Genomic DNA, 17,031 nt, shown 5'->3' on the forward strand with positions numbered 1-17,031 from the left:
AACGCAGCAGCATGGTTGTGCTTTCTATATAGCTTCCGCTAAATTAGAGTGACATTTAGGTCGACGCGATATTTTCATCCTGGCACTTACAAAAGACACAATCCATAATAAATTTGGACATGGAAAATAAAGCACTGCGAATCTCCGATGATTACGAATCCCACTTTAAATCACACGCAGCCTCAATACACGCGTACATATATCTTAAGCTCATCCAATTTTGTTCTTGGCGTCGGAACTTCACATATCTTCATTGTACAACCATGCGACTTCAAGGGTTCAAGCGTGCATTCAACTTTCCTTTTATGTCATAACCTCGATTTACAGAAGGCATGCTTATTAATAGAAATCGTTCCATCCTCACGAATTGGAAAATGCAAAGTCTGAATGCGACTAGAATTTGAGCTAAACACGACATTTGTTTATAGATTTTGAGGGCTCTGGATACATCTAGTGGAGGCCATTCTCGGATGCTCACACGGTGCACCGAACATCGTAGGCACGGAGCCAAAAATCCCATTTGTAAATAATTTAAATGCTTTTCTCAGCACGGGTGGACGATTTTGTCAGCAAATCGAGGCTTTTCGCTGGGTCTTCCTAAGAGCCTACCCTCGACGTTGCCAGTAAGCATTGTTGCTGACTGCACCTTCGTGCAATTATCATGAAACACAGTACAGATTTTTGTACTATACGACTCGTGATCAAAAATATCGTCTCCTTTCCTTATAAGACGAGCAGATCAACTTGGAGATCCTTATTGTATTTCTCATTGTCGTACATGGGAGGGGTATGTAGCCCCCCTCTCCCACTCGCTAGCCCCGTTGGCATCGCCGGCAGCGGCACGCTAGCGTGGAAATAGATCGAAACCACGACCAGTGTCGTCCTCGCAGGCATGCCTCGTGAGACCTGTGGATGTCTTCAAGACCGCTTCATTACGGCGTCTTTGGATTTTACAAAGGGCCTCCCTGGATGGGGCAGGAAGGAGTATCTTCCTAATGTCCCCCCAGGTTCTCTTGTTGCCATGGTGGTGGCAGCTACCACGCACACGTCCGCAAGTCCCTCACGCCCACTTACTGTGGCCCTACGCTCTATTTCACCTTTCAAACAGGAAAGATAGAAGTTGCTTTATACGTAAGAAAGGCTCTCGTTTCCGCTGAAGCTCTGGCCCTGCCTTCTTAAGTCGGTTGGGTCCTCGTCAACTCAGGCACCGAGCACTTTCGCAGAGAGCGTAACCTCGGGCTTCAAGAATTTGCATTTCCGATGAGTGCAATCTGTCACGGAGAAGTCTGGGACGCACATGCCCACTTCTTCCATGCCTGTTTCGTGGAACAAGTCCTGAGTACGTGACAAATGTTACCCCATCTTAGTGCTTCCCTTCCAGAGATTCCTCCCTTTTCCCCTCTGCACGCATCCACCACGCCCCTGCTCTCCTACGCTATCCTCATTGTATGCAATTTGATGCGTTTCCCTTAGCGTTGTCTTTCTTCACCGCCTCCCTTCTGTTTCTCCGTGCGTTTAGGTGCCCTGCCTCTCGGCCTTCTCGTCCTCCTAGCCCCAGTACTGTATATAATCACTCTGCGCCAGAAACGCGTGCGCTACGGTAAGTTCAGTGGCAGTAAAAATTGGTAAAGAAAGCTAGATACCGTGCATGTTGCAAGAGATGCGGTCAAAGTCCTGTGGAGGGACCCGGGCGTGATTCATTCGCTGGATTGTCTGGCCACGTCTTTCTGTCTATATTCCCCGGGCCACGTATCCCACCACCCTTTTTCGTCACATTACTCCCATTTGCGCAGGCTATCGATACGATTCGTTGGATGTGGGTCGTCAAGCTGTAGCCTGTCTTCTGGCACTGACGCCTCTGGTGCTCACGACGGTGCAGAAACTTCAGGATAGCGAGGGGAGCGATGTGAAGGTCCGTGAGAGGCGGGAGGATGCTTGAATAAATGCTTGGTCAAAATTGCTTAGGAATGATTGTTCTACGAGCATGCTCTTGACTCGCTTACGTACCTTTTTTATTCCTGCATTGTCGGACCCCGATCCTCCCTCATCCCCTCCCTTCTCAAGCCGGGCGCCTGGTGGACGGCCGCAGTCACCGCCGGCGGAGCTTTCCTTTCCATGCCTCTGACCCACATGGAGGTTGCCCGGGGCATGAAAGAGTCCTGGGTCGTGCACGCTTATTGGACGTTGCAGCTGGTGGTGGGAGTCTTGGCCGTGGTGCCGGCGGCGAACAGTGCCTGTAAGGGGGGAGGAAAGGACTAAGGGAAGGGAGGAGACGAGTCTCAAACGATTCCTTCTATCATTGACCCTTGTCGACTCTCTCTTCTCGACAGACGCTGCTCAATCCATCCGTCTGGCCGAGGCCAACGTCTTCGTTCGCGCCATTTTTTCGACACTGGGGGGCGTCCTCTCGGTCTTGTTTAACGCCGATCGGCGTCGGACATTCATTTCTGCCAACGCGGACGGGGTGGACGCGGCCATGTATCGCCAACCCTTACTCCTGGAAGAGAAAGAGGAGGGAGGGAGGGAGGGAGAGGAGGAAGGGGCACAGGGGGGGCCCCGACGGTTGCCCCCACCGCTACCGGAGACGGAGGCGGGTCTATTCTCTCTCTGCAGCTTTTCCTGGCTGAATCCGATCTTGTCGGTAAGGACGAAGGGGAAGAGAGGATATGGAGGAGGGAAGGGAGGGAGGGAGGGAGGGAGGGAGGGAGGGAGGGCGAGGTGGGAAGACGACACACGACAGGGAGGATGAGTGAAGCACCAGAAAACGCATTCATTCTACATTTCTTTTTGCCCATTGACTCTTGAAGACTGGGTATAAGCGGCCGCTCACCCATGAAGACTTGTACCAGCTGCATCCTAAGGAGACTGCCGACGTGATATGCGGACGTTTGGAGGAGAACTGGGAGGACGAACAGGTGAGGGAGGGGGGGAAGGAGGGCGCGAGGGCGGTCAGGAGGGGGTAGGAAATGAAGAGAAGAGCAGGAGCGAGAGGTCTGGGAGGGTGATGGCGAGGACGAGCACGTGGTAGGAGGGAGAAAAGACGAGGGCGCACCCGAAAAAAGATGAAACGGCCAAAAGCTTGTTTCTTTAAAGAAAGCGCCGGTCCATTGACACTCACAGGCGAGGTAAGACATGCTCATACCCTGTCCCTCCCCTGCCTTTTCCCCTTTCACCCCTCCTCCAGTTGCATCGTCGGAAACCCTCCCTGGCCCGGGCTCTTCGTAGGAGCTTCGGGTGGACTTTCTTCATCGCGGCCCTCTACAAGTTTGCCTACGATTCGTTGCTCTTTGTCGGTACGTGGAGAGGGCGGAAATGGGGAAGGCGGGGAGAAAGGAAAGCAGGGGGGGGAATGGATATGAGTAGGAAGGAAATTTATTGGAGGATCATCTCAGTGACGGGATGTCGATGTTGATGGAAGGCACGGATGGTGTGTAACGAGGAAACTGACTTTTCGCGGTCTTTTTATTCTCCTTTTCCCCCAACCAGGCCCCCTCCTCCTCAAGCAACTCATAATCTATCTCGGCAGCGATGACCCTGTCTACGTCGGATTCGAATATTTGGGCCTCCTCTTTGTTGCCGGTAATGCGTCGGGGGGTTGTCGAAAAGAACGGGGACGGGGAGGGAGGAAGGAGGGATGGGGGGGGGGGAAGAGATGACTGGTTGGGTTGTGGGCGTTTACTCTCTAGCTTCTCTCCCCAGTCCCCTCCGTCCCCTGTTCACCTTCCTCTCCCTTCCTTCCTTTTCAGCTGTTTGCTCCTCTATCAGTCTGCATCAATACTTCCATCGGTGCTTCCGGACCGGCATGCGCCTCAAAAGCGCGGTGATTGGGCTCGTCTATAAAAAAGCCTTGAAGATACGCCCGGGACAATCCAAGGGAAAGGAAGCAAAGGAGGAGGGTGTAGAGCAGGGGAAGGTGAAGCAGAGGGAAAGACGGGGGGAATGGTGGGGTAAGGGGAAGGGAAGATGATGGGCCGTCTGTGGAGAGATTTTATTGCCATGAGTACGAGGAGCGTTGCCCCATGCTGGCTCTGTCTTCTTCCTTACGTCCCACCCTCTCCCATCAGGCGGGTACCACGGTGGTAAGCAAGCCTGGTCCCCCGAAGCGGAGCCTGGAGGCGAAAAGCACGGGGGAGATCACGAATTTGATGGCCGTAGACGCGCAGAGACTCCAGGACCTCATGAGCTATTTCTCGACCCTGGTCAGTGAGAAAGGGGGTCGAGGGAGCTCAAAGGGAGGGGTCGAGGATGAAGAGGGAGGGAGAAGGGACGGGGATGGGTTGGCTGCACTCCAGGTTTTGAAGCGTCATCCCTAATCCCGGTTCCTTCGATGTTGCCCTTGCACTTGCCCATGGTCGCTCTCCTCCCCCCTCCCTTCCTATATGATTCCATTCCTGGCTCCCGTCCTCGGCAGTGGTCTGCTCCCTACCAATGCTCTCTGGCCCTCTTCCTCCTGTACCGGGAGCTGGGGGTGGCGATCGTGGGAGGCTTGGGGGTCATGCTCATCTCCATTCCCATCTCCGCATTTGTGGCTCGCCGCACGCGCGAGATCCAGCGAAAAGTCATGGCGGTGAAGGACGAGCGAATAAAGGTCCAAGACGGGCGGGAGAGAGGGGAAGGGAGAGGGAGGAAGGGAAGGAGGGAGGGCATAAGGTCAGATTGGAGGCTTTCGCCTTATCCTGCAGCTTTCTACATTTTCTCGCAACATTTCTATCAGGTCACGAATGAAGTTCTCTCTGGAATCAAAATCATCAAATTATACGCGTGGGAGCGGTCCTTTCAGGTACGTCCATGCATTCCATCATCACATGATTTTACACGCGTCTTTCCTTGGGCTCCTGATTTTCTTCTCTCCTAACTCCACCCACTTTACTCAATGTGCCGCTCTAATCCTTCCTATATTGAGAAATCCGCTCACATCTTCCTCTCCTTTTCACAACCTTTCCCTCCATAATCACAGGAAAAAATCCGGCAAGTTCGCGACAAGGAACTTCGGCTTCTGCGTCAGTACATGATGACCAACATAGTCGCGCGTTTTACCTGGAACATTGTCCCCTTGGCTGTCTCTTTGACGTCTTTTGCAGTTTACGTGCTGGTACGATGAGAGAGGGGGAAGAGGAGGAAAGAGTTTGAAGTGGTGAAAAATGTAACCTCTCTCAGTCCTCAAGGACTTTGATCCTCAATATCTCGTGATCTATTTAATCGTTCCCTCCCTTCTCCTTTTTCCTCCTTTCGTTTCCCCTTCCCCCTCCTAGATGGGCCACGAGCTCACTTCCTCCACCGCTTTTACCTCCATTGCGCTATTCAACATTTTACGCTTCCCTTTGGTAAGCCTTTCCCCCGGGAATTTACAGACTCCTCTCCTTTCTCGTCGACGGACTCTACTGTCATCAAGAGAAAGCTTTCCAAATACTTCGAGATTAAAAACTGTACATCATGCTGTGGCTGTCTTGAGACGCAGGAAATTGTTGCCCGAGCCTCACTCCTCCTTCGTTTCTCCTCCTTGGTCAGGCCATGTTTCCTCAAATGCTTTCCTCCACTGCGGAAGCCCTCCTCTCCTTGGAACGCATAGCACGCTTTTTGGAGACACCGGAAGTCGATCCTTTGCCCTCCTTGGGCCCTGCGCGACCGGTTGGTCCCCCCGTGGTCTTGGAGGACGTGACGCTGTCCTGGGGCCACGGGAAGGAGACGGGTATGGGAGGGGGGGGGGAGGGAGGGGAGGGGGGAGGGAGAGAGAGAAAGACGAAGGAAGATGGAGAAAATCTGGGGGTTACGATCTAAGGAGGACCCCGCGAGAGAAGAATGGGCCGAAGAGGAAAGAAGCGCAGAGGACGCTGCATCGGGTTTCGGAAGAATGTGATGGACGGAGGGGAAGATGGACCCTATCGGACCCCGGAATGGATCTAAAATCCTCTTGATGCTCACCTTGCCTTCTCTTGTCATGTCTTTTGGTCACCTTGTCCCGTCCTCTATTTTCCTTCCCGCAGAGACGCTTACATTCCTCCGCGACTTGAGGTTCACGGTGCCCGCCGGGACTTTAACGGTCATATTTGGGGCCACGGGAGCAGGGAAGAGTGGCCTCCTCCTCGCTTTGATCGGTGCGTGTCTTCACAATCAGGGGAGACGAGGGGGTTGTGAAGGGAGAAAGCGAGAGAGTGTGCCGCAAGGAGATGGCGTGAGAGTTATGGAGAGCATCCCTTTCACCAGTGGCGTGGAGGTCAAACCGACGGGTCGCTTGTCCACAAGTGACGGGAAGGGAAGGAAGCAGGGGGCAGGCTGATCACAGGCTGGGGCCCACCCCGTGAAATGCGCCCTTTTCCTCCGTTCTGGGCCCCTCTGATTGTCTACTCCTCCCCCCTTTCCTAGGTGACTTGACCCCTTCTAAAGGGACTTTGCGCGTACACGGCTCCATTGCCTACGTAGCTCAGACAGGTATGTCGATCCTGCCGGTTCCATTGCTCGATTAATTCTTTCCTTGTCCTTTCCTCCCTGTTGCCTATGTTTCCGTCCTCCCTGTGCTCGTGTAGCTCATCTTGTCGCTCTTTTCCTTGCATGGCTTTCCTTCCGTCCATCTCACGACACAGCTTGGATTCAAAACGAGACGGTCAGAGAGAACATCCTCTTCGGAAAAGCGTACGACCAAGGCTGGTACACGCGTGTAGTCGAGGTGAGGAATCAGGGGGGAATACGAGAATCAGAGGGAGGACAAGAAGTTGAAGGGCAAGAGTAAAATTGAGGGCAGAGATCAACTACGCCAGGAGGCCTGAGTGGGGCACCTCAAGCTTCCGTCCTTGCCTAGAGAGCAATGTCCCTTTCCTCAACGACCGCCCACCCTCCCTTCCTACCTCTCCACCTCCCTCCAGGCCTGCGCCCTCCTTCCTGACCTGGCCATTCTCCCCGCAGGAGACCAGACGGAAATCGGAGAGAAAGGCATCAACCTTTCAGGGGGTCAGAAGGCCCGTATCGCCTTGGCTCGGGCGCTTTACCAGCAGTGTGAAGTCTACGTGCTCGACGACTGCCTCGCAGCGGTCGACTCAGGTATTGGAGGCGGGAAATGTGGAGGAGGGAAGGAGGGATGGTCGATTGAGTATGCTCATCGTTTTTCCACTGCATTTTTGTGGGCTGTAATTTTCACTTCCTTTCCTTCCAAGGTGCCACAACCAATCACCATTTTTTCCACCCCTTCCTTGTACTTCCCTCCTTTGCTCCCTCCTTTGCTCCCTCCTTTCCCAGAGGTGGCCAAGCATATCCTGGATAATTGCATCTGTGGCCTCCTGCGTGAGAAGACCGTGCTGCTGGCGACGCATAACCTTCACACGCTGGAGAGGGCTGACCAGCTCCTGCTCTTGGAGGGACAGCGGATGGCCTTCAAGGTGGGCGGGGAGGGGCGGGGAGGAAGGAGGGAGGACACATGGGCGGAAAGGGGGAAATTACGAGTTTAGACGCAGGACCCTCTCCAGCCTTTTCTCTACCCAAGCTGACCTTGACCCCTCCATCCATTCCTCTTCCTCCTCCCTCCCTCTCCCCGTCGTGCGGCTGCAGGGCACTTACACGGAGTTTGCCCGGACGGGCCATACGTTCGTCGAGTTGACAAGAGGGGTGGGAGGGGGAAGCAGCAGCAACCTTTTGAACATGAAGGCGGTGGCTGAGGGGGAGTCTGGGAAGGAGGACAGGGTGGAGGGGAAAGAGGCGAAGATCGAACAAGCGGCGCAGCAGCAGAAGAAGGAGACAGACGCGGAGGGAGGAAAGGAGGAAGCGATGAAGAAGAAACGGCTCGATTCCGGGAAACTGGTGGAGAAAGAGGCGGTGGGCCGCGGGTCTGTGGGCACGAAGATCTACAGGGCCTACATCCGATGGTAGGAGCGGGGGAGGGCAAGAAGGCGTGGGGGGGAGGGAACATGGGTTGCGGGAAAGAGAGGGGACAGGCATGGGGTTAGAAGGGAAAAGGCGGAGATGCTCGCGTCGACGCTGGCGTCAGGCGAAAGACGAAACATCGTGTCGACTTACTGATCGCAATCCCCCCCGGCGCCCCCACCAAATCTCCCGTTCTTATTCAGCGCGGGCGGCATTGGCGTCTTCCTTCTCGCCCTTGCCTTTTTATGGGCCGGTCAAGCCTTGCAGATCGGCAGCAACTTCTGGCTCTCGATCTGGAGCGACGAGAGTTTAGAGGTATCCGAGGGAGGGAGGGAAGGAAGGAGAGAGGATGCAATGCAGCTGTACTGCACACACTTTGGGTGCATTGCCTGCTCAACTTTCCCCTTTCGTTCCTTTGCCTTTTTTGATCCCACAGGCCGAGCACGGACTGAGCATCTACGCGATCCTGTGCAGCCTCTCTGCGGTGGTGATTGTCTTCACGCTCCTTTCATTCACGTTGGCAGGGATGCGGGCCGCGCGCGTGTTCCACGAGGGGATCTTGGGGTGTTTGATGAGGGCGCCCATGGTAGGAAGGGAGGGGGAGAGATGCTCATATTTGACGAGAGAAATGAAAAAGGAGGAGAAGGGGGTGTTTCCAACGATTGATTTCTACTTATCTCGCGCATCCATCCCATTCTGTCTCTCCCCTTCACCCTCTCTTTCTACCGATGCGCAGGCATTCTTTGACACCACACCCTTGGGCCGCATTCTTAATCGCTTCTCGAAAGACACCTGTGCGTAATCGACAGAGGATACTAGGAGGGAGGGAGAGGGGACGGGAAGCTGGATGAGATATCGGGGGTCGAGGAACACAAGGGGACCGAGAGAAAGAGGGAGAGAACCGAGGAATGGAGGGGAAAATTCTGCCAGCGAAAGCGAGAGATGCTGGAATGGACTTGCTCATGCCTTTTTTTTCCTCATACAACCCTCTCCTCGCCTTTTAGACACGGTGGACGAGACTCTGATGCCCTCCATCTACATGTACCTCCAGTGCATGACCGGCGTCTTGGGTAGGTCGAGGGAGGCTGGAAAAGCGAGGGGGCACATGCAGGGCTTTTAAGTTGACAAGTGACTCGCGCGTGGCGACCGCGAATTCCCCCCTAAATTTACTCGCGTGCTCTGTTCCTCCTTTTCTTCTTCCCACCCATTCAAGGGACCATCATCGTGATTGCGACGGTCAACGGCTGGTTTCTTCCGGCCGTGGTTCCGCCATTTATGCTCTACTACTTCGCGCAAAATTACTACGTGCCGTCTTCACGGTAAGAAGGGAGGAACAGAGAGAAGAAACGGGGGGAGGAGGGGGTTGAGAGACCAGGTGTGGGTGCTTGGCAACATACTACTTACACTTTAAACTTCCCCTTGATGCTATCCCAGTGAACTGAAGCGGTTGGATTCTGTCTCGCGTTCTCCAATTTTCTCACATTTCGGGGCTTCTTTGGAGGGGACAAGCACCATTCGCGCCTTCCGAGCGCAGTTCATGTTCATCAAAGATAATGAGAAGAGGGTTGATTATAATTTGCAGGTGAGGGTGGGAAGAGGAGAAGTAAGGGAGGCCAGAAAAAAGGGCAGGAAGCTAGGAAGGCTTGTGTTATTTGTAATAAATGACAGTAGGGAACGATGGAACAAATGGAGGGGTGGGACAAGACATGTGATGCCTACTTCCGTCGCCTTTGTCCCGAAACCAATAGCTCCGCGTTTAGGAGCTATCGCTCATTATGGTTCTCCCTTTCACTCTCTCTTCCTTCCTCTGCCTCGTCCATTCTAGGCTTATTACATGTACATCTCCTCAAATCGATGGCTGGCGATGCGGCTCGAGTTTGTGGGCGCCTGCATCGTCTCTCTGGCTGGCATTTTCTCCATTCTGGGCAGGGACCACGGTAGGTAGGGAAGGGAAGAGGTAGGGATTGCGATAGGAATGGAATCCGTCGTGGAGGTGATCTTGTGAGCTCCAGAATCTCGCCATGCCATCATAAGATGTCGAATCAACTTTCTTTTCGTTCAAATCTACCATTCCTCCCCATTTTTTTCTCCTCTCTTTCCACCCTAACTCAGGTGTGACGGCTGGCAAGGGTGGTCTCTCGATTTCCTACGCGCTTTCTATAACACAGACCCTGAACTGGATGGTGCGCATGACCAGCGAGGTGGAGACGAACATCGTCGGTAAGCAGCGTTGGGGAGAGAGAGGAGAGGAAGCAAACAAGGGGCAAGGGGAGAGAAAAATGATTTTTGGGCACCTGAGCCATCAGTCATCCACACCTCGACGAAGAGTACCCCTTTTGATTTTGTTCGATCTCCTCTTTCCTCCTTCCATCCTTTTTACCACCTCTAGCCGTGGAACGCATCCAGGAATACAGTGAGGTCCCTTCCGAAGCCCCTGCATTGATCGAAGGGAAGCGCCCCCCCCCGGGATGGCCCCAAGCAGGGAAGGTTGCCATCAAGAACCTGTGTTTGTCGTACAGGCCAGGCTTGCCCTTGGTGTTACGGTGAGATGGATGATGAATGGGTGGGGGGCGGGACAGATGCTTGGCGCCATTTTTCATCAATGCGAGATGGAGTGTGACGATCCTCAACTGAATGCTTTCTGACATTGACACAGGAACCTCTCTTTGGACATCAATCCTGGCGAGCGCATTGGCATTGTCGGACGGTGCGTCTTTTTCGCCCTGTGCGTTTGTAGTTTATTTTCCCCCTCACCTCCACTCAACCCCCTTTTTATCCCCATTTTATCCCCCTCTCCCACAGTACTGGTGCTGGAAAGTCCTCGCTCCTTCTCGCCCTCCTTCGACTCGTGGAGGCGGAGAGCGGTTCCATCGAAGTGGACGGTCTCAACACGCGAGAAATGGGAACCGAAGACCTTCGTAGCCGATTCAGTATCATCCCCCAGGTTGGAAAGGGGGAAAGAGAGCGGGACGGGGGGCACGAAGAACGAAGGAAAATTTTCAGGGGAGAGACCAAGGTCCTTCGAGACTTTACAATCCACGCTGAGGAAATCATGGAGGCGAATAGGGCGTCAAATTAGAGAGGTGGACTTGTCTTTACTACTATTTTGGGAACATTTTTCCTCCTATGATCCTTCACCTTCCATCCCTTATCCTTCTTTCCCCCTCCTTGCTTCCCCGCCTCTGTCTAGGACCCTGTCCTCTTCACGGGTTCCGTGCGTTTCAATTTGGACCCGTTCGACCAGTACTCCGATAATGACATCTGGAGGGCCTTGGAGCGTGCGCATTTGGCTGCTCAAGTACGCCGCCTGCCTCAGGTAAGCGCAGGGGTAGGGTAAGGGCAACAATCAGAAAGGCGAGCAGGAAACAAAGGAGACGGGCATTCTTGCCGAGCCTTTTGAAAAACGGATGTAGAGAAAGGGAGACAGCAAGACCGAGCGGAATAGCGGCATAGGACAGAAATGAGGAGGAAGCAGGGGAAGCTCTGGCGCGCTATTTTGGCATGAATATGACAAAGATCTCTGACGGGACCGCGTCTTTTCATTATTCTTTTCTCCTTTCCTCTCTCTTTTTGGTTTCAACACTTTGTTCCTCACGACACAGGGCCTTTTGTCCGAGGTGGAGGAGGGAGGGAAGAACTTTAGCCTTGGCGAGCGACAACTTCTCTGTATGGCGCGGGCACTGCTGAGGCATTCCCGTGTACTTCTCCTTGACGAGGCAACGAGTGCTGGTAGGAAGGGAGGAAGGCGAGGAGAAAGGATGGAGAAAGGAGTCCAGCGATGAGTCACGGCTGTTTCTTTGGTCTAGAAATTCTTTTAATCTCGTACGGCGGTAGAGGTAGTCGAGGTGACCATTTGCGGTACTTTGAGAGTACGCTGGTACCCAGGAGCCTGCAAGATTTCTCTGTTTGCTTATTGCCCATTATGCCATGTCCTACCGTTTCGGCCTACCTGTATCCCTCCATGCGTTGTCCATCCTCTTGGAGAATCTTCATGCGGGCATTCGGACGCGTACACGGCCGTCTCATCTCCCTGCCTGCACATGCTATCATCTAGACACGTTGAAGGATGACATCTCTTTTTCACTCATACATGCGTCGTTTCCTCCCCATACCCACACTGAACATGCTTCGCGACAACGCTACACAGTGGACGCAGAGACGGACCGCCTGATTCAAGAAACTATCAGGACTCAATTCAGAGGTTGGTTATGGGGTCGATGGAAAAGTAGAATACTGGCAACTCTGGAACACGGATGAGAGAGACTTCCTTTCCGAGCTTTCATCTTTACTGCGCCCTTTTTGTTGACGAAATGTACGGGACTCACGAGGTTTTCTCACTCCCCGTACGCGCATAGGTGCCACACTCCTTACCATTGCTCACCGGATTTTTACCCTGGTGGATTACGATCGAATCGCTGTGTTGGATGCCGGAACAGTTGTTGAATTCGATACACCACTGGTGCGTAAACAACTCGCAACAGCCTGCTCGAGCAGGGTAATGATAGGAATTGTACTTTGCTTGTTGAGGCTCACAAAAGTGCTCATATTTCGTCGCTTATTCCGACGCACACGCCCGTGACCAATTTTCCCTCCCTTCTAACAGAATTTGCTGAAAAAGAAAGGAGGAGCTTTCCGGGGGCTGGCTGAAAAAGCAGCGGGTGACATGGGAATGGTGATGGACGCTTTTGAAGCAGGGGCGAAAAGCATGACAAACACGCCCGAAAAACACGAGAACGGTGGGCATGAGATGACAGTTTTGGGTCAAAATAACTCGTGAGAAGACCGAAAGGTGCCTCATCTTCGCAAAAATAGAGAGCTCGTAAAAACTACGTCGGATATAGAAGGGGCGATTGAGCACGGGGTACGACATGCTCGACATCCGAGTCTTGGGCTGCACTTGTTGCTTTTCAGTTAAATAAAGCCGAATTAGGGTGAAGGGTCAATCCCATACGTGTTGCTTTCCCCAGTACTAAAGAAGTAATTATGTACGTCTAAGTGATCATCTAAGCCCGACAAACGCGAAGGTGCCTGTGAAAATGCGTGACTGAGCAGGGGATTGCCGCGGGGAAAGTAACGAATCCGGCGGGAGGAGCGAGCTGTGCTACCGACCCGTCCACAAGTACCAGCCCCAGCCTCCGTCAAATCGAACCATTATACCATTCACGCGAGAAGGCGCCCCCCTTCTTGGTCTTGGCATGAAATTTGGGCACGCCACGCGCAAGAATAGTTTACTCTGCCAGGCAATCGATGCGTTGGCATTGCCACTAATAAGATTAACCACGTAGTATCATTACCATCCCAAAATCACTTATTCAGAAAGGCGCATCTGTTGAGCTAATCACCACGCATTTGAGACAAAGTTGCACTGGCGCCCGTGTGAGGTTGGCAATATCCTCCGTGGTGGCCAAGCTACAAAAAAGCGCCGGTTCCCATGTCAGGCAAAAACAAGAAACAGGGCCTATTCCTCTCTTTGCTGTCCCGCAAGCCAAGCCGGGAGGAGCTAGTCCGAAAAGGGGACCTTCCCGCCCTCACCAAGCTTTTGCGGAAGCAAGGTGTTGATAATACACTGAATGCTCCGCTGGATCATGAAGGCAACACTCCTCTCATCTTGGCGGCCCGTAAGGGGTCATTTAAAGTAGTGCAGTGGCTGTTAGCGCAGGAGGGGTTGAACATGAACGCTCGTAATAGGTATGTGAACGTCTATCGCATGGCGAATACCAAGAGATGAACAGCTGCTTTCTCTTGCTGACGCTTTCGTCGGGAGTAGGAAGACAACAAAAGCTTCGCTGTGCGGGCACCCCTTTAATCCACGCACTCCCCTTCTTTCTCACTCCTTAGGTTTGGCTGGACAGCCCTGTATGAAGCGGCAGGCACGGGGCATCGCCATATCCTCGATCGCCTAGTGCAGGCCGGGGCGGACCCTACGATTCCAGCCACGTCTTGGCCGCGGCACACTCCTTCCCAAATGGCCCGGCAAATGGGGTGGAATGCCTGTGTGGACGTGCTGGTCAAGGCGGAGAAAATGTGGGCGGAGCGGAAGAAGGAAGACAGGGAGACAGACCGGGAGGAAACGAAGGAGGAGGAAGTCATGGGTTTGTCGGAGCACCCCGCGCTTTCCGGGACGGTGGGAGGGGACGAGAAGACCACGGCGGAGCTCTCTTCTTCGACGGGCACCAAGCTAGCCGCTCCAGGAACAAGAATGGGAAAGGAGGTTGCAGCCCGATCTCTTCCTTCCTCCACGACCAGACCAGTCTCCGAATCCGGAGGAAGCACCGAAAAACCCGATTCGAGCACTGCGGGCCCCTCCTCCCCCCCGTCCTCCCCGTCTTCCTTTACATTTTCCTCCTCGTCTTCATCCCCTCTCTCCTCCGGTGTCGCCCGGCTGGCGGGCCCGACTGGCGTTGCTTCATCCAAAACCTCTTCGAACCATGTGGAAGCTACACAGACCCTCTCTCCTGCGCCTCCGACCACGCCGTCGAAGAAAACGGATCTCCCGGCCTGCCTCCGGTGGCAGGTGGAAGAGGGAGTGGGAGAGGGCGGGCACGAAGGTCGATGGGGGGCCTGGGAGGAAGCGGAGGAAGATTGGTTGGAAGTGCATCCGGCAGTGTTCTCGAAACGAGGGCCACGGGTGGGACGTCGACGCCGAGAAGGGGGAGGGGCGGGGTCTTGGGTCCTCGGGTGCTTGAGGAGAAACAAGACGTTGATGAATCTAGCGACGGGAAGGACGGGCGAGAGGATAAAGGCTCGTGCCGGGTCGAGGCGGAACCCGCGATGGGTAGTGCAGAAAGAGTGAGGAGGAAATGCAGGATACGAGCGGTACAGAAGCGGCGAGACAATGTCGGGGACGATAGTGTGGAATCACCAGAATGCAAGAATTGTAGCGAGTATTAGCGAGAGTTCGATTCTGGGAAGTCGCTCAAATGTTCGAGACTGGCCTAGCAAATATTATAAGATCCGAGGAAAACCCAGCTTGCTGTCTGTACACGGCGGCACACGTTGGGAGGCTTTGTGCGTGCGGCCTCTTCAATATTCTTGCTATGTACATGAAGAATAAATAGAGGTTGATGCATCGACACAACGCAAAATGGAGAGGAAAGTAAATTATTATAAAAAGAGAATAAACGAGATACAGAATGTGTGTTGTGCTTGAAAACCAACGACCATTTCACCTTTCTTCTCGTTTGTCGATCCCAGAATTTGCCTGTTTCACTCTGCCAGGAATGTGTATCTAAAGAAATGCTCCTACATATCCTTACGAATTGTTTACCATAGCGTCGTTATGCATACATATATTTGCAAAAGCATGACTGGGAGGAGGTCAATATCCCATCCCTCCGGCCGTATTGGAGCTCAACGGCGAACGATGATGGCCCATGTGGAGGCAGAGCCAAAAGTCCTTTTTTTCGCACCTACAGCCCTACGTATATACCGCCACCGCGACACCGCGCACGGATGCTTGGATCTGTTCGTTAGTTTATATGAATTTTTGATTCCTGAACTGACTTACGTACGACATTTTGGTATTCTTCTTCCTTACTTTGAAAATTCCTGTCATGGAACAAATTTGGCTCCGCGTTAAAAAGCAAATGCCACAACAGATTTCAGTTTACTCCATCGCAGCGACCACTATCAATATTCTTAAAAAGATTAAAAATTGAAAAATCATTCTTCCCTTACGTTGTTTTCAGGAAAAAAAAACATAAAACGGTCGGCAGGGGTCGACATTGTCTAATGGAGGCCAGCGATCCCATAGCTCTTTTAGAGACTTTTAAAAAGTGCCGTCGCAGAGCAGACGGCACAGTGGACACTGCTACTCTAGTTCATTGGTTACGTCTAGAGGTTGGAGCATCGCAATTTGTGCAGATACTTGAAGGTCTAGGCAAAACAAGCTACACCCAAGACGAATTCGAGCGCCTCGTAACGTGTGAAATCATGAAAGCTGAGAGCGATCACAGGGCTGCTGCGATCTATAAATGGCAAAGTAAGAAGCAGATGAGACAGATGTCGTCTGAAATACCCAAGGGAAAGGCGTATAGGGCTCGCAAGTCACCACTATGCCAGTCTCCTCCACGGGAGAACTTGACAGAGGAGGAACCCGCTGTGCCACATCATGACAGTAATATTACCGGCAATAAGGATGAGGAGAATGAGGATGTGGCGGCAGTCACTCGTGACCACCAACATCACCATTATCCATTAAATAGCGGCGACGTAGAAGCAGAGGAGAGGAAGGAGAGTGCAACACGTTCGCGCCATCGAACCATCAATTCGAGCCCACGACGTAGCAATAGCCCGCGTGAGGGGCGAAACCTTTCCCCCCATTCATCACATACCCATCACATAAAAACCCACGTCGACTGCTTTAAGACTGGCGCTTCTCGTCACAAGACAAAAGGCGCCGAAAAAGCAAATCGCTTCGCGCACGCGGACGTGCCCCGGGCAGACAAAAGGGTGGCGTATGACTGTAGCAGCTGCAGCAGTGGTCAGTGGGAGTCCTGCAGTAGCAGTAGCGATGACGAGAGGGACAGGGCTTATGCCTACAGACGACACCGAAATCGCAATTACCATCATTACCCTCACGGGTCGCACTCCAAGCGTCGAGATCACTATCAGGGCCGCAGCCCTCCCTCTTCTTACTCTGACCACCCTTTCGTAAGCCCACAGCTTACACAAAGCATTCGGGATTTCTTTCGCTTGGGAGGTAAAAATACCTCGAGAGCAGCGAGTAAATATTATCGACGGAGCCATGAACCTGCACATTCAGCCCTTGACAATAGGAGAGGACGGTCTAGCCGGAAAAGCATCCGATGGGGCCGAGAACAGCAGAAAATGGAGGAAGAAGAGGATGACGATGAAGAGGAGGAGGGGGAACATACGACAATCATCAGCAAACGAGGCCATGAGACTTGGGCGGAGGCCTTGGCAAAGTCGCGGCTAGAAGTGGACGGTCTCCCGGACGACAGAACATTCTACCGAGGGAATCAAGGGTCAGCATCTCCCTTGCGTTCCCCGGCGCGGAAGCATCGGCCTGCACGAGATGCAGTGTATTCTCCATCCTACACCGAGAGCAACGTCTCCAGGCAGGACCTGGAAGTCGAGCGTCGACGGGCTGCTGACTCCTCCCCACGTCGAAAGGGACGTGGAAGCTTTTCATGGAACCGTAATTACTCTCTTTCCAAG

General features: G+C 53.3%; 1 protein-coding gene across 1 annotated transcript; it reads left to right on the forward strand.

Moving 5' to 3' along the window:
- Positions 1–1,367: 1,367 nt before the first annotated feature.
- ABCC1 (ATP-binding cassette, subfamily C (CFTR/MRP), member 1) lies at positions 1,368–14,989 on the forward strand (the record flags this gene model as incomplete). The annotated part of the gene is made up of 34 exons (XM_005856084.1): positions 1,368–1,446; positions 1,520–1,600; positions 1,794–1,912; positions 1,984–2,236; positions 2,331–2,641; positions 2,808–2,915; positions 3,185–3,293; positions 3,487–3,579; positions 4,065–4,199; positions 4,293–4,780; positions 5,253–5,324; positions 5,509–5,689; positions 5,985–6,095; positions 6,364–6,429; positions 6,582–6,664; positions 6,861–7,035; positions 7,231–7,370; positions 7,435–7,853; positions 8,055–8,166; positions 8,288–8,645; positions 8,856–8,921; positions 9,065–9,170; positions 9,286–9,433; positions 9,677–9,788; positions 9,964–10,071; positions 10,241–10,394; positions 10,508–10,558; positions 10,654–10,795; positions 11,042–11,167; positions 11,454–11,580; positions 11,999–12,052; positions 12,207–12,310; positions 13,307–13,539; positions 13,690–14,989. Coding segments are annotated over 34 exons (5,979 nt in total), but the record flags the coding sequence as incomplete, so codon positions are not given.
- Between the last annotated feature and the right edge of the window lie 2,042 nt (positions 14,990–17,031).

Source organism: Nannochloropsis gaditana, assembly GCF_000240725.1.
Source record: "Nannochloropsis gaditana CCMP526 unplaced genomic scaffold scaffold045, whole genome shotgun sequence".
NCBI lineage: Eukaryota > Eustigmatophyceae > Eustigmatales > Monodopsidaceae > Microchloropsis > Microchloropsis gaditana.